The 24,061-nt window shown below is 32.9% G+C and overlaps 1 protein-coding gene and 1 long non-coding RNA gene across 4 annotated transcripts in view; one reads left to right on the forward strand and one right to left on the reverse strand.

Moving 5' to 3' along the window:
• The window catches only part of LOC136843295 (uncharacterized), a 571,224-nt gene that overhangs the window by 223,889 nt on the left and 323,274 nt on the right, over nt 1–24,061 (reverse strand). For all 3 annotated transcript variants that reach the window (XR_010854513.1, XR_010854512.1, XR_010854511.1), the window contains one exon: nt 22,424–22,469. This is a non-coding gene — a long non-coding RNA (uncharacterized lncRNA). The remainder of the gene's footprint in view (nt 1–22,423; nt 22,470–24,061) is intronic.
• LOC136843289 (metabotropic glutamate receptor 2-like) overlaps nt 2,753–24,061 on the forward strand; it is a 46,475-nt gene continuing 25,166 nt past the window's right edge. Inside the window, exons 1-2 of the mRNA XM_067111477.1 lie at nt 2,753–3,076; nt 14,589–15,484. Of these exons, the coding sequence (XP_066967578.1) occupies nt 14,914–15,484 (571 nt within the window). The 5' untranslated portion in view covers nt 2,753–3,076; nt 14,589–14,913. The remainder of the gene's footprint in view (nt 3,077–14,588; nt 15,485–24,061) is intronic.

Genomic DNA, 24,061 nt, shown 5'->3' on the forward strand with positions numbered 1-24,061 from the left:
TCAATAACATCAGTCTCATAGACCTTAAAAATATCCCCCTTTTACCCTAAAATTTTTTTACCTTTTGAAACACCGTTTCTCCATCAATTAATTACTAGGTTGGGTGACTTACGTTAGATCGTCCTTTTTGTATGGACGGTACTTATGAAAATACGGTAGCTAGCCAAGTCATTAAACGATACAGAAACAACTGTTTTTTCAATTAATATACAGTACAGTATATACTGATAACTTTATCGATGTTATTATTATTATTATTATTATTATTATTATTATTATTATTATTATTATTATTATTATTATTTGAAGGGAAGAGACCCTCTTTCAAGAGCATGTCTTGTTAAAGAGAATGACAGTATCAGTGGAACTGATTTTATATAGAAAGACGACGAAGATTTGCCACAGTAGAAAACGCCGAATCCTGTTTTCCAGATTCTGCAATTTACTAGCCTCAGAAACTCTACGGCGACCACACGCCATTTTTAACTTCCGCTCGTATGAAATAAAATTAACCCTATTTGAAAAAAACCATTTCCTGACCTAGACTATGAACATCGGCCAGTTATTGGCAAATATCAGATCTGATGAGAAGAAAATAATAAGAAGAGTTGAAAAGACCATATATCATTATTATTATTACTATTATTATTATTATTATTATTATTATTATTATTATTATTATTATTATTAACCAATGGGCATTTGAATACCATTCTGGGCCCAGAATCGGCTGAAACAGCTGTCATCATCTGAATCGAAAAAGCAGCTTTCATTTTTAACCAGTTATAACACAAAGCCTTGTCAATATTCTTTGCATAAAGTCTTTATATTTGCACTTCCAAAACATCAATTCTCTTCTGGATTCTTTACAAACCCTCTGATTTTCTAGGAATTTAATTACCTTTATAGATGTATTGATTCCTTTTGATAAATCACTGCTAGTCTCTTCAAGATTGCTGCCTTCACTGGGTGTAGCACAAACATGATGAAATCATTCCTAGAGATGCGTAATTTTCCCACAGAATATATAAAATTTGTGTAAACGGATTTTATTTTTTTCTATCTTAAAATCTGGAGTGTAAATCTAAAAGCAATATTTGCGAACAAAGATAATGCGTTGTAAATTAATGACGATGTTTTAACTGAACAATAACTTCCTGTAATGCTATTGGCTAAACTCTCGGCTCTTGAACGAAAATTACGTCAACTAAAGCTTAAATTACTTTGCTGTGTAAAATAACAATTTTGATACTTTCTTTGGTTCGGCTTCAAGACACTACAGTGTGATACCAAAAATTATTAATTATCTATTTATTCAGAAAACAAGAAGGCTTAGGGTAACTGTATACGTATAAATAAAGAATAAATAGTGTATCTTTAAAGCAGTTGAGATAAAATGGATATCATGAGAACATCAGAACGTCTTCATCTTACGAAAAGAATTGCATGAAAAGCTCTCTTCATTCTCTCTATTGAAAAGCGGTTGTTGATTTATTTAAAGAAAAAGACTTGGATAACATTGGCTCGTAATCAAAAGAGCTCGGATGGAAATTCTTCCCTTGGAGATTGAGTGCCCAAGGAACAGATAGATATACAGCCATCGGACAAAAGGCGGAGAGAGAGAGAGAGAGAGAGAGAGAGAGAGAGAGAGAGAGAGAGAGAGAGAGAGAGAGAGAGAGAGAGAGAACTATATCCTCGGCCAAGCCTTTTTTCTCAGCACCTACTAGTCTTCAATTTATTCTTTAACCACAAAAAAAAATCTTAAATATTCTAAACAGAGTTTATTTTATGCTTTTCCTTTCTATCATCTTTGGTCCTCTACTTACCGTTTTATCTTACATCTGTTCTCTGTTTTATGCAGAGTTTTGGACTCATAAGGTGTTAAATTTCTTTTTCGTTTAGAATAACTAAAATGAACGAAAACCGGATACACGTAGAAACAACAATTCTCACAAGCTTCACAAAAAATCAATATTTTTTTAACACATTCCGCTTACCCAAAATTTTTTCAAATACCTAAAGCTTAATGGAACGTAGATTTACCTTAATGAAACCGAACTTGGGGGTATATGTATAGAAATGGGACAAGTAGTAATGGTTAGTAACCTCCTGGTATAAAAGTTCTGTTTTAATTTATTATATATATATATATATATATATATATATATATACATATATAAATTATATATATATATATATATATATATATATATATTTATATATATATATATATATATATATATATATATATATATATATATATATATATATATATATATATATATATATTTATATATATATATGTATATATTCATATCTATACATACATACATACATACATACATATTATATATATATATATATATATATATATATATATATATATATATATATATATATATATATATATATATATATATATCATAAACAGATCCTGAGCGAAATCACGGTATAATAGCCTTCTCCAAACAGCTGCATCATAAAGGTATGGAACCGCTTGTTAATTCATCTTCATTTACGTGTATTTTTTTATAAGAAATGTTCCCTCTGAGTCTATAGGAAGTAATAATAATAATAATAATAATAATAATAATATTAATAATAATAATAATAATGAAAACTGATGTTTATTTTTCCCCTCCCACGAGCACAGCGGCATCTCCTATCGTCAGCGCAGGATGCCAGGAAATAACACATCCCGCCTCAGCTGAAGTTAACTTCTGAACGAGAGGCACCGTACGACAACCTCTCCAGACGACGGGAGAATCAGAGGCGGGAGCAGTGCAGGCTGGGAATCAGAAGAGTGTCAGCTCTGCCGCCGGCGCCTCCCTCCCATTGTGATTTCGTGCCCGGGATAACTTTCGAAGTTAGCGTTCGGGGCGTCGTTCGAATGATTTATGTCTTGATTTTAAAAGTGCAGGAGTGACGTTGCAGATTGGAGGAATACATCTTATCAAAGTGCTCAGCAAATACACAATAGTGTGGAATATTGTGCTCGAGAGATTATTTGTCAGAAATAAAACTTTAACTTCTCTCATACTCACACGGGAGAAAGTCTTCGAGTGTTAATTAGAGAGTAAGTAAGATTATATAAAGGAGTTTCTTATGCACTTTCGCTTAGGAAGTTAATGTACTGTCAAAGTTATTTCACACATTTCTTTTTATGCTCTTTTGGTCAATAGAAGTATTCAGGAGCTCTGGGATTTCGATATACAAACATGAATGAATAAAAATAAAATAACTATCAATTACATTTTGCAAAAAGAAATGTACTATTTTTTTCAAAACGCACAAAAAGTAAACATATCTCTAATGTAATTCCATAAGTGTTAAGGAAGACCTCAGACTTATGGTAGAATTTTTTAAAATGGAGAAACACTCCTCCCCAATAAAAGATACATTATTCAGAGTTCATATATAAAGTTTTATATACTTTCTGATAAAACTGAAAAATCTAAACCTTTTAGTAATTATCTAAGAATATTTGACTTAACATTTATCCTTATTATTTAGAATTAATCTCCAAACAACTGGCTGGTAAGAGCAATTACGTAATTTACAACAAGACTGCTCTCAATACTATCTGATAGCGCTGTAATATATGACTCGATTTTTCTTCGGTTGGCTAACGGATTAGAAAGTTATTTATATTTATAGCATCATTCTTTTGATTTTTATTTAATAAGAGTAAAAGGCAATGATTCTGAAAAATTTAGGTTACCTGTAACTATTCAGTTTCTCAATTAAAATACCGATTTTGATGCCAGTATTATGACAACCTACATTATATCCATCGCTAGAAAGAATTATATATATATATATATATATATATATATATATATATATATATATATATATATATATGCACACACACACACACTTATATATACATATATATACATATGTATGTGTGTATACATTTGGATCTTAGTCTTTGTGGTGACATGCGTGTACAAAAAGTTTAAAGAAATTGAGAATTTAAGAGGGCATTGTGGCTATTAGAATTTCATATAAATATGCACCGTACCTTTCCTGCTTCCGTGCAGAATAAGTTTAGGAGACCCTTGAACATTATCCACCTAAGATGCCCACCACAGTTGAGTAACCACTAGGTAGAAACTTAGTGCTTAGATTAACAAAGTTTTTCAGGAAATGTGCACAAATATTTACCCATATGTGAGACTGAACTCTGGTCTCTCTTGGGTGGAATTGATTATGCCGAGAAGTACCCTTTTGAATTTTGTCACACACAAACACAAACACACACACACGCACGCACGCACACATGCACGCACACACACATATATATATACATACTGGTAACTTTTTTAGAATTTATATATATATATATATATATATATATATATATATATATATATATATATATATATATATATATATATATATATACACACACACACACATATATACTGGTAACTTTATACCAGATAAGTATGTAATTGTAATAATCACAATGCCCTCTGAACTCCTCGATTTCTTTACACTTTTTGGGCACGGTCCTCTCTACAAAGACTAAGTTCCAAATGCAAGAATATCAATAAATTCTGACGTCTGTGGCAGGATTCGAACCCGCATATGGAGTATAAGAACGAGATCACGTTATCCACCTGACCACATCCGAAAGATCAGAACGAGGTCACGTTACCAACCTGACCACGAGAAAGTGGGTAACGTGACCTAATGCGGATACTCCGAATGCGGGTTCGAATCCTGCTATGGACGTCCAAAGTTCTTAATATTCTTGCATCTGGGTCTTAGGCTTTGTAGTGACAAGCGTATAAACGTATCCATAAAGTGTTCAAATCACCCTTTACGACTCTTCAATTATCTATGGTTTGTGGTTGCATCTTCTGGGTTTTCAAATACTCTCGTAACCTTGCTGAAGCATATCATCTTCCAGACACTTTCAGGCTCCTTCACAGTCATTTCTGCATTACTCTAACTCCAGTTAAAGCTCTATCATCCTCGAATACCAGCCATTCTGCGTATCATTCACAACCCATCTCCTACTCACATAATTTTGCTACTAAGTATATATACACAAATGCACACAAATATGTACAGCACACACATATATATGTATATATATACATATATGTATGTATATACGTGTGTATGCGTATGCGTTTGTATAAATACATACACACATACGAGAGATATATATATATATATATATATATATATATATATATATATATATATATATATATATATATATTATATAAAACATTAACATTTTGTCAAGGTGTGCTTGTGCCTGTTACTTTATTTGACTATAGCCCGTGAACAGCTATGTTTATCTGTTTTCTGTTCTGTAAATGAGGGTAAGAAGGAACCTGGAAGACACTCTGGCCTGTCTTTAATTTGTGTAAGAAACACCTTCACTCTGAAAAAAAAAAAACTAAATGCGGAACTATATCAGATATCTCGGCGACTTCAGAGGTAATGGAGAAAAATGGAGGCAGAAATGGTTGCGATTTCAGAAGGCGCTGCTTGCAATAACAATAATGACGTTGGGGATAAATGTCATTATCCATTTTCCTCCTTACCGAACAAGGAAATTACTGAGCTTCAATGAATCCTTGTTTTGTGCAAAAGAGATACAGAGGGATAAGCAGAAGAAAGAATGCATGGCGTATAGTAAGTTTTATTGCTTTTCTCTCTCTCTCTCTCTCTCTCTCTCTCTCTCTCTCTCTCTCTCTCTCTCTTCCTGTGAGTATATATATATATATATATATATATATATATATATATATATATATATATATATATATATATATACATGTATATATGCATATATATGTATTTAGATATGTATGTGTATGTATGTATACACTGAATATGTATGTGTGTGCGTACCGAAAAGGCACAACATCTTTATTATTCAAGCGAAATATTCAACTCACATATTAATTAATGACTAAATGCCTTTCCTATAGGTGGGTGGCAGCTGCTCTCGTAAGAAACAAAAAAAAAAAGTCTCTTATTTTACTCTTAAAAGTCATTAAAACTGGAAATTGGAAGGGGTGTTATGACAAGGGGGGGAAATAAAATTATGTCGGACTAATCACGGTAAGGAAAAAAATATAAATACCTCGACGCAGAATCGCTAATTAGAAGCAGGTGCACTTGATTTTCAGATTAGGCTTGAAAAGAAAACTGACCAATGAACTAAGAAGTAGCTTATATTGTCTGCAACTGCATGCTTGGCGATATGTGGGCAAACAACTACATGAAAGCTTTAGCTTATGCAAATACATTTCTGGCTCTGTAACTGATCATTATAGGATTTTGGTAATATGTGGTGTAAAACCTCTTCTATTTATTTAAAAAGAATTGTTACCGTGTTAATCCCTGCTAAAAGGGAGTTATATAATACGAAAAACATCGACCCCCGGAAAGATGTATTCTATGATGCAAAATGGCTTCTGGGTCAGATTCTTACTTAGGCAATTAAGTAAAATCACGCGGTGTGAAGTTTACTAATGAACGACAACTGACTTGAAAGGTACTATGAAAGTAAAGTGGAATAATTATAGCTTCATTCACATGATACTGATTTATTTTGTGTTTTAGGTTCCCGTTACTTGGATTTCAAAATATTTCGATGCTTTTATACATGGGCCTAAGTGAAAGGCAGGAAAAACTGTTAAAGGAAGTTTTAGTTTATTTGAAAACTTTTTCTGTTTGTCTTGCACGTTCTATTCTGTATCACTTTCAATGTTTATGTTTAGAAATTACTCAATGAAGGAACAAAGAAAATGCTAAAACGTGAAGGAATTGAGACAGGGTGTAAAATAAAAACGGAAATTCTTTTAACTTTGACAGTTTAATTATTATAAGATATTTTAACGAGACCGTCGAAACAAACTTGTTTTCTGCCATCATGCTCACTCCATCTATTCATTCATAAATAAGAGGTTAACGGAGTTTTACGGAAGAGACAAAAGAAAAAGGGATGAAGAGTAAAAGGTGAAATGGAACTCTACGAAGGGATGCTGCATAAGAGCTTCAGTTCTATGTACAGTGTTTCACACAAGGTCGCTGTATGGTATGCCAATCATCGGACTCTTTGTTAATCACTGTCAGCTATATCATTGTTTTGTCTAAGTTCATTTCTTGGTACTATATACAATCGGTTCAAAACAATTTAGAGAGAAACTTTGGCTTAAGCAAATCTCTTCCATTATATTGGAACGTTTATGAATTTTTTTATAATAAGAATAATCAGTATGATTAGTTTTTAATCATGACTTTTTGAAATAATTCAGACGAGTCACCAAGAAGAACGTTTAGAACCGTGGATATTTCCATTTGTAAATTACCAAAGCCTGCAAACGAGGCCTTTTAATTTAAAGAAAAAAAAAACCATTCTTTATAAAAATATTAAGCCCTGTTCTTAGTCTTCCTCGTGATGAATCATGAGTTGTTTCCAGGAGGATTAATTAACATATGTCATGAGAACTGGCTGTCTTACATCATTTTACACTCCTACATAGTGCGGGCATAAATTACTTTTTTACTGAATGATTAACAGCTTTTTAAATCTATTTGTGGGTTATTGTTTATTTTCTTTCGTTATCTAAGAATGTGGTTATAGTTTCTGTTAGTCTGCTCTTTCGTCCGGCTTGAATTTTCTAATATTAAACCTTGCAACGGGCACAGAAGTCATTTATTTTGGTTTCTTTTCGTAGCAACGATTCACTAATAAACAAAATGTCTACTGTATAATCTGATTAATGTCTCGATGAAGAAATTATGAATCACAATCTTTGCCGTTTCTTTCGCAGGATCAAAATTTCTCCGAGCGTTATCAGCGAGTAATCCACTTATGTTCGCAAAACAAAATTCTATCTTTTCATTCCTTTAGAGTTCAATGTAATTATCTTTCCTGCTCATGCTGACAGTTTTATTTTCCCCTGACTTTTCTGTTTCTCATCTGTTTTCTACTTGAAGAGAATTTTGAAGTCATTTTCCACATTCTGGAATATTTTTGTATTGTCTTCAGCCGCAAATACCGATTCGGAAAATAATTGATAGCTCTACTTAAGTTTCCTTCCACTCATCTTTTATTTTCTATCTTCTTTCTTTGGTCGGTAACTATTTTTGAATATAGCAAAATAAAGCTTGATTGATTATCATTTCTTAATGTACATTTCTGTTGGCATACAAATGTGCACTATATATATACATACAGTACATACATACATACATACATACATTCTTTTAAACTGATTTTTTGCTATCCTCTAATCAATCAATATGTATTTACATACATACAGATATATATATATATATATATATATATATATATATATATATATATATATATATATATATATATATATATATTGGTTTGATATTAAAATTATTCATTCAGTCATCGAGAGAGCAAAGAAGTGTTATCTGGGATACTTATCCTTATGTCCTATATTAAAATCTAAGTCAACCCATATCTACCATGATAGCTAAATGTTAATTTTATAACCTTGGGCTGCATATGCGTGACAAGAGTATGTCAATTTTATTTATAACATTTTTATACCTTCGAATATTAGGCCACAAACAACTTTTTGAATTACAATGCACAATACGAATGTTTTATACATCTTCTGGTGGATAAAATAACAATATGTTCTCCCAAAGGACGAAATTGACACATATTTTTATAAAGAGTATTTTCAATGGTCGTTTGGTCTGAGAATTTGCAAGGGAGGTCAGGGTCATAAACAAACAGGCAAAACTTCGGCGCACGGGGGAACTATGATTGGTGCGCTATCACTTTAGAAAAAAAAATTAAAGGCTAAAATCGAGTTTTGTCTCCGGTCTTTCCCTGTCACTTTACCATTTTGGCTAATTCTATCAACCTTAGATTTTTCAACATGTTCTATTATAGTGTCTCCAAATAAGACTTAATTCAACTTGAACAAGAAAAAAGTAATGTGATAAAATCATATCTTCCACCATGCAAAATATCTGATTCTAGTTTTGCTTGGGGTTCTAAACAAATTAAATAGATTTTACGTTGTTGCATGTTTCAACCCCACAGCTCGGTCGAGTATTTTAACTTAAAAGTTGCAATATTTTGTTTCTGGGGAAAATCTCTTCTCATGAATTTAGTTGGCTTCCGTTCAAAACAAGATGTACCCCGATACCCAATATTTCCCCGAAATCTTACTTTAATGGAGAGGGAGATCCTTTTACCAAATACTTCAATAGATGAAATGATACTTCGAGAATATAAACAGGAGGTCCATCCGATAATGGCGAACTATAAATATGTCGAGCCTTTATATAAACCTTGCAGGGTAAATAAGAAGAGATTCATATTTCTTAAAATCGTCTTCCAGCCATACATCATGCAAGCAACCTTGATCCATTCGCAAGACTACACGTTCTTACATGCATAACTTTTATTTACCTGATAATTTTCTAATAATTTTCAAGGATTTTTTTTTAAATCCAACGTACTGGGAAAGGTAACACGAGCTTATTGGAACATGAAGACCAAAGTAATAAAATACTAGATTTTTTTTCCATTTCCATAGGAATTTTAAAGATTTTATTTATTAGAACAACAGTCGATTCGTTTGTTCTGGATGGCATATGAAAAAAAATTCTCTGAACGTCAATTGTACACATACTGATTGGGTAGAATGGTTATAATTACATATCCAATAATTATGCATAATTTTTCAACAGTAAAAAGTGTCAACTATAAAAACAAGCAAAAAAAAATTAAGTACCCAGAAAGGTTACACCTTCACTTATATAAAGCTTTCATCTGTCCACTCAAGTAAAGCATATTATGTTTTCCATAGGTGTACTTGGAGGAAGCGAAGTTTGTACTATGCTTTCAAAAAATTTATTTTTTTGAATAATGCAAAAATGTTTAAGTATACTAAGTAATATTCCACCACTTCGAATTGTAAAGTGACATTTAAAAGTGTGTATATATATAAATATATATATACAATTATTTATATATATGATATATATACATCTATATATACACATATATACATGTGTATATATATGCATATATATACGTATATATGTATATATATGTAATATATATACATATATATTATTTATATATATATATATATGCTTACATTTACATATGTATGCGTATGTTTATGTGTGTGTATAACAGAAATGGTGGCACGAGATAGGAGTCCATGATCCCTGCGTGAATTAAAACAGATTGCATTAACTTGTTTGAAAGTTGTAAGGAGACGTGACTTGTAAGTCAAATGTATTGCGTTTGCATCTGATTTCCTTATCTTAAAAAAACCCTCCTCACATACTGACAGAGTGAAAATCTTCACCGTCAAAAAGTTATTTTGGTCTTTTATTAACCTAAAAGTTGTGATATCCCGTTTCGTTCCAACAGTCTACTGCAGATAAGGTACTGATTTCCGTATTTTGAACACTGTCAGATTTTATAATCATATTCACCACTTTCCAGGTTTAATTTTAGAAGCCTTCATATTGACCAACATTTTTCATGATAGATTATATAAAATCATTAAGACAATTGACCTGCATATTAATGAATAAAGTAGTATCTGAAAAGGCTGCTCCGTGGTAAGAGTCTTGAAATTATTTTTGCTGTAATATTGCAGTTTAAAATAACATGCGTCCTCCACACCCGTTATCTGTTCTACTTCACGTATGAGAAGTTTATATACTAGCGTATCAAATACAGCACTTTATATAATAATAGTTGATATTAAATATTTACCATTATCAATATGTCTAAAGAGATTTTATTCATTGTATAGCTATAAGATGTTTTACTTAGTTTTGTTCTCAGTGATTTTTCCTTGAAACTGATTGATTAAATTTCCGGTAAATATTCGCTTTTCTTTGAAATTCAACCACTTTCGAAATGAATAACTAGACTCATTTATTAAACCTCCAGTAAATATTCACTTTTCTTTGAAAAAAAGTCATTATTCTATTATTTCAACCACTTTCGAAATGAATAACTAGACTGATTTATTAAACTTCCAGTAAATATTCGCTTTTCTTTAAAAAAATAAGTCACTATTATATTATTTCAACCACTTCCGAAATGAATGACTAGACTGCCATTGATCTGTATGATCCTGAAGACTGATTTCGCTCCATTAATCAAGAACGTTTTGTATGTCACGACCACTCTCTCTCTCTCTCTCTCTCTCTGTCGTGGGCCGAAGGGTTTTCTAAACCTCCATTTATCAGGTTCTCCTGGAATGTTACAACTTCATCAAAATTCTCTGCGGGCCTAATTTATGTCACTGGAAATGTGTCCAAGCTACAATTTGTGTGTATGCTTTTTTGGTTTTGTTTTATAGACAATAACACATCGAAATTTGATAGAACTTCTAATTATTATGTGGAGGTCCCAGGAAAATAACTACTATATCCACCTAACCATGATAATATTTTTATAATTCATATTTATTACCAAGTTCTTGCATATTTGAATTTTCATGAAAGAACATATATATACACACACATATATATATATGTATGTATGTATGTATGTATGTATTATATGTATAATTGACAAGTAACGAAGATATTTCCTTCGTGCACTGCCACGTCTCGTGATCCGAATCACGTAATTTTATAGACGTCATACGACACGCAATCAAGTTTGACAACCCCTTTTTTCTAAGTGGAAAGACCACTGGAGTGCTCAACCTAATACCCTTTCCCAGCCTAGGGCACAAAAAGCAAGGGAAAAAGACAAGGGAGTGAAGGATGAAGCTTAAGTATGAAGAAGACTAGACCTCCTCTTTAAAGAAGAGATATTGTAGGGGAGGAAAACAGACGTAGTCTATTCCTTAAATATCTGTTTGACAGCCTGCACAGCAAAAGTTAATCTTCACGTGATCGACTTTCTCTAGGGCCACGGAACATTAAAATTCAGCGTGTATGATTATCCAAGAACATACCGTTATGCAAAATTTATTGTTCCTAAAAACAATGGTTTTGGAACACAAACGTCTGAAATTTATTCAGGTTTGGTAAAATCCGTGAATTACAAGTCAACATGCAACACAATTTCCAAAGCGACCATTTCCCACAGTTTGCATGATTCGGATTTGCATTGATGATGTCCCAACAGAATTCCTTCCATAGATTATAAGTGTGGTGGGAAAACGGTTTAGGGAGATTTAGGGGACACGTATGAGGTGTGCAAAATTGTAAAACTTGACTCGAAAACCAGGTGAATATGTGAAGTACAGGGTCGGAAACTTAATTAAATTTCTACTTTATTTTACTCGAAATTTCCTTTAATTTACAGTGGTTCACACGAAAACATCAACGTCACTGAGACGTTATAATAAACCTTTGAAAACCACGTATGCTTATAGGTTTTTCTTTTACTTTTATACGAACTGTCAATCATCTATGCAGCAATTTCGGTTCAAGCCGTATAAAGTGGATCACATACCTGTCCATCAAATGTATCATATAAAATAGGAAATATGCATATATAGTAAAATATTATGCTCTTGAAGAAGTGCATCTCTGTTAGATATTTTGACATACCTGTCCAAAAATGTGCACACCCCATATTCTTCCCGAGGCTTGTAAGAAAAATGGTATGGTTCTACATCGAAGCGAACATGGATCTTGTAAAGCACAAAATCCCTCGACATTCCAGTTCGTTGCTTTTATGGTTTATTGAAAGGCGAAGTGTTTACGTTATCCGGCGTGTTAGGTGATGCTGATGTTCCCATGTACAGTAGGTCTCACCCACCCACTTACACACAAACACACATATACGAGTACACACACACACACACACACACACATATATATATATATATATATATATATATATATATATATATATATATATGCATACATACATACATATTATATATACATATACATATATACAGTATATACATGTATATGTATATATATATATATATATATATATATATATATATATATATATATATAGAGAGAGAGAGAGAGAGAGAGAGAGAGAGAGAGAGAGAGAGAGAGAGAGAGAGAGAGAGAGAGAGAGAGAGAGATGGGGGGATAGTGTAGCTCTATGATTAACAGTATAGCAAACGTCAAAACAAAGCTTATTTCAGTTTGGATTAAGGCAGGTATCGTGCAACAATAGCTTTCAAAATTTATTTTATCAAAACAATAATATAAAGCACCGTTACAAGAACATTTATTTCAAAAGTAAATGGCAAATGAAACGTATTTGAACATTTTTAATACCATTTAAGGCCCATTATCCTGATTAGGTGCACCAGAATCAGTATCTGGAATAATAATATTCCCTTCCTTCTTATTTCACGTTTATATGTAAGGCCTCTTCTTCGTTTTACATGCATCATATTACTCTTTTCTAAAACACCAGTAAAGCGAAAATGCATGTGACATTTTTCAGGCTTTCTCTCAGGCTTTTCTTAAAATGAGATGCTTTGCGTCTTTCTTCCTCATTCATTTTTTTAGTGGACAATATTTTACCGGATTTTTGGAAAAGAAAATTTGGGCATGGTTCAGGATTTCCTCTTTACTCTGATTTACTTCATTGGTCACGGGCATGTTCATGCTCTCCTGCCGTATCTTTTTTTTTTTTTTTTTTTTACGAAGCAAGAACGAAAACACTGATTGCAAGTAATTTGGATTCAAAACACGAAAAATTCTTTAAACGTCAGATATTATAATCCACCAATAGAAAAATTCTAGGAGTACACGACATATATTTTTCACGTGCTTCTTGGTGAATTACTTCCTTCTTAAACATGTGGAAACTTTTTGAAATTATATTCGTAAGGGACACTTAAGTTGATGTTGGGTACTAGTAAATATCAATGGGGCAAGCATTAGGAGATATGGTTATCAGAAAACCAGTCTACCATGATATTTACTCGTGGATGTCGATTAACATATTTGAAAAACATAGAAAAACAATTACAGACACAAATAAACACACACACACACACATATATATATATATATATTATATATATATATATATATATATATATATATATATATATATATATATATATATATATATATATATATATATATATGTGTGTGTGTGTGTGTGTGTGTGTGTGTGTGTGTATATTTGTGTCTGTAATTATTTTTTTTATTGTTTGTTTGAGTACGTAAATGTATATCTACAAGTAGGTATCATAGATCTCTTGTTTTTCTGATAATTGCATCTCATAATGCATGCCACATCCATGTTTACAAATACCCAACATCAGCTTACGTTGTCCTTTACGAATATAAATTCAGAAAGTTTCACATGTTTTAGAAAGACGGACTTTATCAAAAGGCACATGAAAAATATCTGCAGTGTATATATCTTTTTGTGCTTCCTGATGAATTCCCTCCTAGTACGTAAAGACTTTTAAATGATAGTGTGGCATATAGTATATAGTATATTATTGAATTGTTCTGCTATGTGGTTAGTAACATGCACGCTCACTGAGCAGCTTCATTTATTTTGTACTGATGCGAACCATATTTATAAGAACGATAGCCAGTTTCATACGAATCTAATACTCCTTTTCTTTTTTTTTCAGAAGTGACGTACCAGGGCGGAAATGAGTGGAAGCATCACGTGAAAAAGCGACAAAGCGAAAATGTAACAAAGATATAAGCCTACATTCAGCTAAGATACAAAATTTCTTTGATTCTTTTCCGACACTGATATGCCATCATCATTCCCCTATCACATTTTCTGAAGTAATCGTAAATTTAAAATAATGTCTATTTCTTAACGGCAATAGAACAGCAATGGCTTAAATTTAGAACGACAAATGTAAATGTGATAATTGTAAGTCACTCCCTCCCAAGTGACACCCCAAGTGTTGCTTCTTCCCTTTCGAGGGCCACCGTCGTCATATCATGCTCATAGGCGATCTGTCGCAATGCTTCCTCCTCCTGGCTGCTCCTTCCCTCTGTGTTCTGGGAACCCTTCTGCAGGCAGTCAAGCCCCAGCCACCGACTGCTGCTGCCCCCTACCCCTCGCCTCCCTTATCTCTTGACGTCGAAGACGAGTCCCTTAGACATATCGAAGAATCCCTTAGGCCTAACGTGCACGATGTTTTGCACAACGTGACCAACGCCCACGCCAAGAGACACGTGAACGACCCCTTTAGAACTAAACACTTGGAGATCAGAAATCTAAATCTCTCTTACGTGGCCAATCGAACGCGCCTTGCTAAGAAAGTAGTGGTAGTGGAGGGGGATATACTTTTGGGGGGTCTCATGATGGTCCATGAGAGGGGTAACGAGGAAGTGTGCGGGCCCATCATGCCTCAAGGTGGCGTCCAGGCCCTTGAGGCTATGCTGTACACCTTGGACTTCATCAACAAGGAGGAGGAATTCATTCCGGGAGTCAAGATTGGGGCTCATATCCTCGATGACTGCGATAAAGATACTTACGGCCTCGAGCAGGCGGTGGATTTCATCAAGGGTAAGTCTCATTAATAATAATAATAATAATAATAATAATAATAATAATAATAATAATAATAATAATAATAAAAACCATTTTTTCAGCAATGTTTTTTCTATCTAATTAGAAGCTATGTAAAATTCACGTATGAACCAATTCTTGTCGTCCTAAACAACTGAAGTTTGTTTACGTCATCCGTAATTAGAAGATAGACAGTCGTCTATTCATATCCTTTGTGGTTCCCTTCATTTCATTCTACGTTCTCTGGTCTACTGCCACCTTTTAAAATCTTCTTAATACTAGCTGTGACTTCACAATTTGTTTTCATATATTTCCTATCAAGAAACTTTCTCTCTCTCTCGCTCTCTCCTCCGCCTCTCTCTCTTCTATCACACAAGCACACACATCACACACACACACACACACACATATATATATATATATATATATATATATATATATATATATATATATATATATATATATATATATATATATATATATATATATATATATATATATCTGTGTGTGTTTGTTTGGGTGTGTGTATGTACCAAAACGAAATATCGTTTGGAAATATGATTCTGTTATTAAGGTTAATGTTCAAGCATGATCCAAGCAATTATTTTGTATGGAATTCTATTTACTTACCTCAAAATAATAATGACTATGACTCAATACAACGGGGACCCTTCGAGAGTAGTGATTAAGGAGAGTATAACCATTCTAGCAGCTACACTATAATTATAAGAATGTGGTGAATGAGAACTGATGAATATGAACAGATGAAACGCATACGACAATGTATTCATAAATGGACGTGATTTTCGTAAATCTGATAATCCTTGGGAAATGCTAGCCGAGATGTGCAAAGTCAAAAGGATATGGAGATGAGAGAAAGGTTCCAGATAATAGGATGGGAGGTATCACTGTTCCTTTCAATCATAATAAAGGTAATAGAGGTGACTGCAACGGCATGACTTTACGTGCAATGGCAGAGGGGAATATCTGTTAGGGCCTCAATTTAGGAAGGGAGCCAAATAACAGAAGTAGTGATAAGGATAGGAATATTGAGCGACTGGAAAAACGATGGAGGGGTGTGGATTAACTGTTAACCGTGAAACAGTTGAGTGGGAGGTATGAACGTAATCATCGCTTGAAAAAAATGTAGAAATGATTATAAAGACGCAAGGACGAAGTTGTGAATGACAAGTGAAAGCTGGAAGACAAAGTCATGAAAGTTGTTTTAGTTGATGGAAGAAGGGATACGAGAGAAAAAGGCCTGACCTCTTTGGATGGTAATATACTGAGGATAAGAAGATTCGTAGTATAGATACGACAAAAAAGCAGCTAGCTCCTTCTTTACACCAGCTGTCGAATGGAAAAATAGTTTGCGAAAGTGAAGTTTGAATTTGAGTAAAAATAAACGGGAAATGTTATACCTTCTGGGATGAGCTGTTTACACAAGATACCTGAGTAAGAAGAAATGAGAGGATGATAAAAATGAAATATAAAGAACCGGTAAAAATATAGCAAGGTGAGACGGTGGATAGGAGTTTCTTGAGATAGCATATTTCGTGGGAAGAACTGAGGTGATGTTGAAGAAAAACGTATCACAGAGAAGTAGTGGAAGGAAGCAGGAGAGGAAGACCTACAGACTGCTGGATGAATGGAGAAGACTTGCAGTATGTAATATACTCTAAAATGACGGAAAGTTAGGTTCACAAAAAAATTTGACTTTTTTACAAAAACTTGTGAAAATTTTTCTTTTCCTGTTATGGACCTTGATGCTATTATTGTTGAAAGTTTGATGCAATATTCCACGTCGATTATTATATAATTATGAATTGCCAGGCGGAAAACATTGCCTCAAAATCTTCGTAATCAATGTTTTTTTAAGAAAAATATTAAATACCATCTCTTATCTTGTCCTCGTAGCCGAAATGTGTGTGTATATGTATATGTGTATATATATATATATATATATATATATATATATATATATATATATATATATATATATATATATATATATATATATATATATATATATATATATATATATATATATATATATATATATATATATATATATATATATATATTTTAGCAACACAAATGTCTCGTGGTAACAGTTTGACCTCTATCACTGATTTATAGTTGTCTCTTTAGTAAGAATTCAGAGACTCAGTTGTCATCCCGTTGATGTGTCGAAGCCACTTGACAGAGTCTGCTAAAGGCTATGGTTGTCAAACTTTCCTGCTTTTGGCTTGATTGTACCCTCTGTTAGCCTAATTACATCTTTTTATTAATCCTTAATACTTGCCTTTAACCCTTACACCATTTGCTGCATTCTTAATCACTACTGTTTTTTTACTTACTCCTTTTTACCTTTTCTACCCATGATTTTGCGAATGACTGTATCCTCTACAATCCTTCCTGTTTCATCTACCATCCCTCTATTGTTGAATGTATGTAATTCCGAATTCCCCTACATTGTCGATAAAGTTCGACCCCGAGAGCTTAACCGAATCGGGATCCTGCAATTTATTCAAATTAAATCCCCCAAAACCCAGTTTCCATCTGTTTCTCTATCTCCTTTCCAATTCAGTTCTTCATTTATTTTCGAGGAAAATTTAATCAAGACTCATTTTTCTCATTATTTTGGGTGTTCAAGTGTCTTCTTCATTCATTGAAGACCAATTGTCTAACTGAAATGCCTGTCTACTTACAATTTTAGCAATAATCTTATTGTTGGACTTCAATGTCCTGGTTGGAGCACTGCTTACATGTTTCACCTTTTAGTTCTTTTTTCGTTAGCATTCAATCTAGGAATGTTCGTATAATTAACTATCCCATACTAAGCTATTTGTTAATTTCCTTCACCTCTCTCTCTCTCTCTCTTCTGTAGGTACTGTTTTAATTACTCCAAAATGCTCAAGGAGAGAGTCTTTTCCCTGTCAAGCTACCTTGTACCACCCATCAAGTCACCTCTTCCCTCATTTGTTTTGTGGAGATCGGTAGTCCTTTTAAGACACTATTTCTTTCCCTCTGTTCTCAAGCTTTAGAATTCTTTTCCTGATTCTTTTTTTTTTTTATTCTAATGACTAATTTTGTTTTGTAGTACAAGTTAGTCTATTACTTCTATCCTGATTAAAATAACTATTTTTCCTTTTTTTCTTTTGTTGTGCTTTCTTTTAGTCTAGAACAAAAACGCTAATCGGTTGTACTGTACATCTATCAGCCCTCGTGCTAAAAAAAATGCCAGTGCTTTTGCAATGTGAACAAAAATAATTTATAAAATATATGTTATCCTATTATCTCTTCATTCTCATGGTGAATAGAGACATGAGATCACTGTATAATTATAAGTACAAAAAGTGTATGACGGAAATCACAACAGCGTAATACTGTTTGAATAAAGGTTTTGAAAAATAGGAATCTGTTAATATTGTAGGACCTTCAAGTACCTAATTGCTTTCTTGCACTAAGATGAAACAAACTGACAACGTAGATATTTTTCACTTTACTAACCATAACTGCAAAAACAACAACGGTATTATATGGTCTTGGAATAACAGAACTCCTTCTCAGAAGTCATAAAAGGGGAAAGAAAAAAAAAATTAGAAGTATTTGATGTGTAATAATAATGTGGCTACATAAGCGACCTACATGTCTTTCTTTCTTTCAGTAATACTTTAAAGCGCACTTAAAGTATTTAATACTTCGTTTTTTTTATTACCTCTCGTAAGATCAATATCAGTTAAAAGATATGATCTTACATTATGTCCCTGGTTTGTGATACAGGAGATCATGATGGTAAGAGCTTCTGCCAAATAAGTAACGGAAACAGCGATTCCGGTGAAGCAGAAACTTTTTGTTCTGGGTTCCGTGAAACTGGTTTCAGAGATATATGAGGAACGTCGAAATATCATGGGCAGTTTTGATAAGAAAAAGAGAATGTAGGAAATGGTATGAAATTTTCATTATTTCTTTTTCAGCACGAAGCCCTTCTTTTCTTACTAACTTTTCCATCTTTATCTATTTCGTCCAGAAGGCAAACTGTCTGTCTGTCTGTCTGTCTGTCTGTCTGTCTGTCTGTCTGTCTGTCTGTCTGTCTGTCTGTCTGTCTGTCTGTCTGTGTGACTAGGCAAGCTTCAATTCTTATACATTTTTCCTAATATCTTGGAATGGGACATGAATAATTTTACAGGAATTTTTATCAACGTTTATGCCCGATGAGTCATATCCATAATACGCTTGCTTTTAATGAAATTAATGCGTTCCAAATTCATGAGCTCATTCAGCAGATAATACATAATGAAATCAATTTTTTTTACCCATCTGTGAAAAGCAAAAATCCCCAAAATAAGTTTTCAATCAGATTTTTGTGGATGCGTATATATTTTGCAGATAATCTCCTCGTTATGTCAACACATTAACAATAACAAAAATGTTATGATTCTTTTTATCATGGCTCTAATCAATGAAATATAAAACGCCCAATGCAAATATGCACACAGATGTGAATGATAAAACCTCAATATTAATTTGTTTTTATGAATATATCAGAAATAATATAACCACATTATCTCGGTCGTGTTTAAATCTTTATCATATTTTAGAAAAAAAAAAAGAAAACTAATGCGAAGTTGGACTAGGGGATTTCATTATTCACTAAATAAAAAGTAACTATTAAAAAAGTAACGGCAAAGTAGATCGGGAAAAGAGGGGAGAAAGAAGAGATATAAAAATATAAGACGATCATTATTACTAAAACCCAATGAAATATTTGGGGAATTATTAGAGTAAGACTCTTAAGCGAAAATATTCTTCCGAAAGAAGACATTAAATAAATAAATATGTTCCGGAGAAAAAAAGATAACTGAGCTTGTTAGTCTTACAAAATGTAAGTGAAGAAATACTGTGTACATTAAAGCGTTATATTACCATGGTTAGCTGAAGATTCTAATGAAAAAATTGTATACATTAACAAAGTATTGCGTTGTTGATGTAAATAAGAGAATAATATTTTGAAGTATTAGTTGAAGATGTAAGAAAATTAACAGAGTCTTTAAGACTAGAAAGGCAACATGAATGACTGAAATGAAAGAAATATTAATTTCGGGATGAGAATAGAATTGAGTGACTACGGTAAGTTATTTCTGCATCGTTGTAAGTTTTCTATAGATAGATTAAATAACGAATGTTGAATGACATGACTCGTGAAAGTATTTAACTAATAAGCACACCTTGAAAGGAGCAAGTTACGGTTTTCATAGGGACTGTTAGGCAAATATAATACAATTATTGTAAATGAAGAGGAGTGTGCAACTGGCCGAGTGTTTTTGAAAGGGAAGAAAATGTATGCGGAATTGGAAAGGTCTCATGTCAGAAGAGGTGAAGATGAGAAAAGGTTAAAGTTAAATAAGCGTGGTAATAATAACTAAATGAAAAAGAAGGTTATTGAAAGTGAAAAGCGTAAACATACTAGCTGATGTTCGATGACAGGAGTCAATAAAGGAAATTTCCCAAGAGGCAGAATAAAAACGGGAAGAGGTCTTTTCGACCAAAGTTAGTAAATTGGGGGTCCTGGCGTGAACATCATGACAACAAACAAACAAAAAATTTGGAGTGATGAAAATGTGGAAGCGTTTTTTCTACTCCAGTAAGAGAATAGAAATTAAGCTCAAGGAAGTTTAGAATGAGGTTTTCTGGGTGATAAAACAGTCTACCAACGAGGTAAAGGTGTTTTCACCAAGGGATGGAATTTTACTTAAGTCGCTACTGTGTGGGTGCATAAACTACCTGTGAAGAGATGAAAGTTATTCTAATAACTGTTCAACTCTGATCTAGACTATGGAATATAACTGGGTCATTATCTACAGTCTCTCTCTCTCTCTCTCTCTCTCTCTCTCTCTCTCTCTCTCTCTCTCTCTCTCTCTCTCAGAAGCTACTCGTTGTCATGATAAATAAGTTGTCATTATGAAATAATTTTAAAATCGAGTAATTATGCGCATTTTTTAATCCGTCAAATAGTTTACGAATCTAATGTTCAAGATATACAAATGTAATTTATGGATATGTCAAATTTATGTAAGTAACCCTATTATTAGAGCCTGATGACTATACTGGAAGAACGTAAGAAATGTTAATTTCACAAGAAATCAAATATCCTCTTGGGATAATGTGATATTTACCTGCGACCACAATAGATCGTTTTTATCACACCAGAGGCGTTTAGAAAGGTATTATATGGTAAGTATTTCATTTTTAATCCACTTGTCCCAGCCTGGCAATGGAGCATCTTACCTTTCACTTGCCATTATTCTTTTCTAATGAGAAACACTTATTTCTCTTTTTTTTTTATTTTTCATCATAATGAAATAAACAAAAGTTCTAACAACTGGTAACTTGACAAGATCTTTTACATCAAATCTATGAGTCAGGTTAAAATTTTTTCTAGCAAAACGTTTTTGCAATATATTTTTCCTCTGATTTGAAATAACTTAGCCCAGAGGTGGATTTTCTTGTGGAAATTTTTAGGGGTGGACGAAACTATTACCGATGCCAGAGGCTTCATCATACAACGGCAAGCGCAAACATCTACAAGAGAGAGAGAGAGAGAGAGAGAGAGAGAGAGAGAGAGAGAGAGAGAGAGAGAGAGAGAGAGAGAGGGGGAATCTGCACATTTTCATTTTTATGAAATACTCTAGGGCTTTTGTTTTGAATAATTCCTAAGAGGAACGACTGCATAATGTTACCTCTTGGGTCATTCAGTTCAAGATAAATAATTCAAGTAGAGAAGACCTCCAATTTTACAAGGAATGGCAGTAAGGGTTTATATAATCTTTAGCCAAAAGAATTTTTGTTCTTATAAGCAAAGGCTAGTACCTAAATACTCTGAAAAAGCATAGACCCAATATGATTTTGATATACTGAATTTTCTATACTCACGTCGCAAATGCTGTCGTGGCCACTGCCTTCCGTCCCAGAAAATAACCTGGAAAAAGAAGGAAGACTAAAAAGACTTCTCAGAATTACAGACAACGAAACATTTAAAAACTTGACACTCAATAAAATGTATTAGATTTATAATTTCAAACAAAACTGCTTACTACATCTGCTTAATCATTCCATTCTTTTTTCCTCATGACTTACCATAAAGCAAAACAAAATAACGTATGTTAGCTAATTCTATTGTTCAACCATCGTTGTCAAAATATATTAGAGCATTATTTTACTTTTGATAAAACATATTTCAAAGGACTGTTCTATTTTATTATTTATCATAAATAGCTTAACTCAGTGCAAATCTAAAGTCAAAACCATAAACAAATTTTCCTGAAAGAAAATAATTTCAAGGAATCAAAATAAAAATCTTCATCAGAAATGCATTTGTACACCAATACAGAATTCTTCTCTTCTGTAAAATGTTATATCTAATCTACTCCTTATAATTCCTAAAGTGTACTTTGTACTGTATGTAAAATTAGACTTTCTAGTTTTTTAACTGAATTCTCTGTTAAACTTCAGACCCCTGGCATTCCATTACAAAGTACTTTTATAACTAACAACTGATAAACACACACTCGTCCTTCTTCCAAGTTTCCTTGTTAATCCCTTTTGCTAGTCTTCTGCCATCTACTGTTTTCAGTTTCTTCCGTACCAGTTCTTTAGTGAGATAAATTATGTAAAACAATTTCAGTTTTTTATTATATATTGCCATTATTATTATAAAAATCTGTAACTTATCTTTGCCTCTATTCCAACGAGGATTGCCCGCAAAGAAGACAGATATTGTCATAATCCATTTCAGTTACAATTTCAACACGTCAGCAAATCATTGGAAATTCTTGGGGCTACTGTAGCACCCTCATTCTTCATGTTTTCATGAGTTTTCTCACATCATTAGCAGTCACGTGAACTTCTCTTTCAAGAGCTACTATTAGTGCTGCAATATTTTTATCATTCAGGCCGATGATTCTTTTGTTACGCTCACTGTATAAATGTGCACGAAACTAATATCTCTTCGAAGTGTTCATCTTTATTTGATTGTTTTACTCTAAGAAGTATGTGCTACTTAACAGTAATCTTAAGAAGCGTTTCATTTCAAAATATCTTTTGCCTTTTCAAATTCACGTCCACAGTCGAGTCGATCGTCATGTAGAACACGAGGGAAATCTGCAGAATGCCAAAACTCATGCGGTAGTCACATATAACATCCATTACATTTCACAAGATTTCTATAGAATACCGGCTCCCTTCAGGCAATGTGTAAAGAAAGGCAAAATTAAAACCTCAAAGAGGCAATAAGGCCCTACAGTCAAATAAATGTAAAAATTTCTATCCTTATTTATTTGCTTGATATTAATTTTAGACTTTGCCTCAATGTATTTTTTGTATTGAACGAGTGAGTAATATTTGAAGCGATTGCTTATATCTAATGTCAGAAAAATTCAAAGATATTTCATACTTTGATAAAAACCTCTGGTAAAGAATAAAATTTCATACTTTGCTGATATGTAACATCATACTTGCTTTAGGTAAATGCACTGAATACAATGCATTTACATAAATTATCATTTTCATTCA

The sequence above is a fragment of the Macrobrachium rosenbergii genome, chromosome 11 (assembly GCF_040412425.1).
Source record: "Macrobrachium rosenbergii isolate ZJJX-2024 chromosome 11, ASM4041242v1, whole genome shotgun sequence".
In the NCBI taxonomy this organism is placed as follows: Eukaryota; Metazoa; Arthropoda; class Malacostraca; order Decapoda; family Palaemonidae; genus Macrobrachium; species Macrobrachium rosenbergii.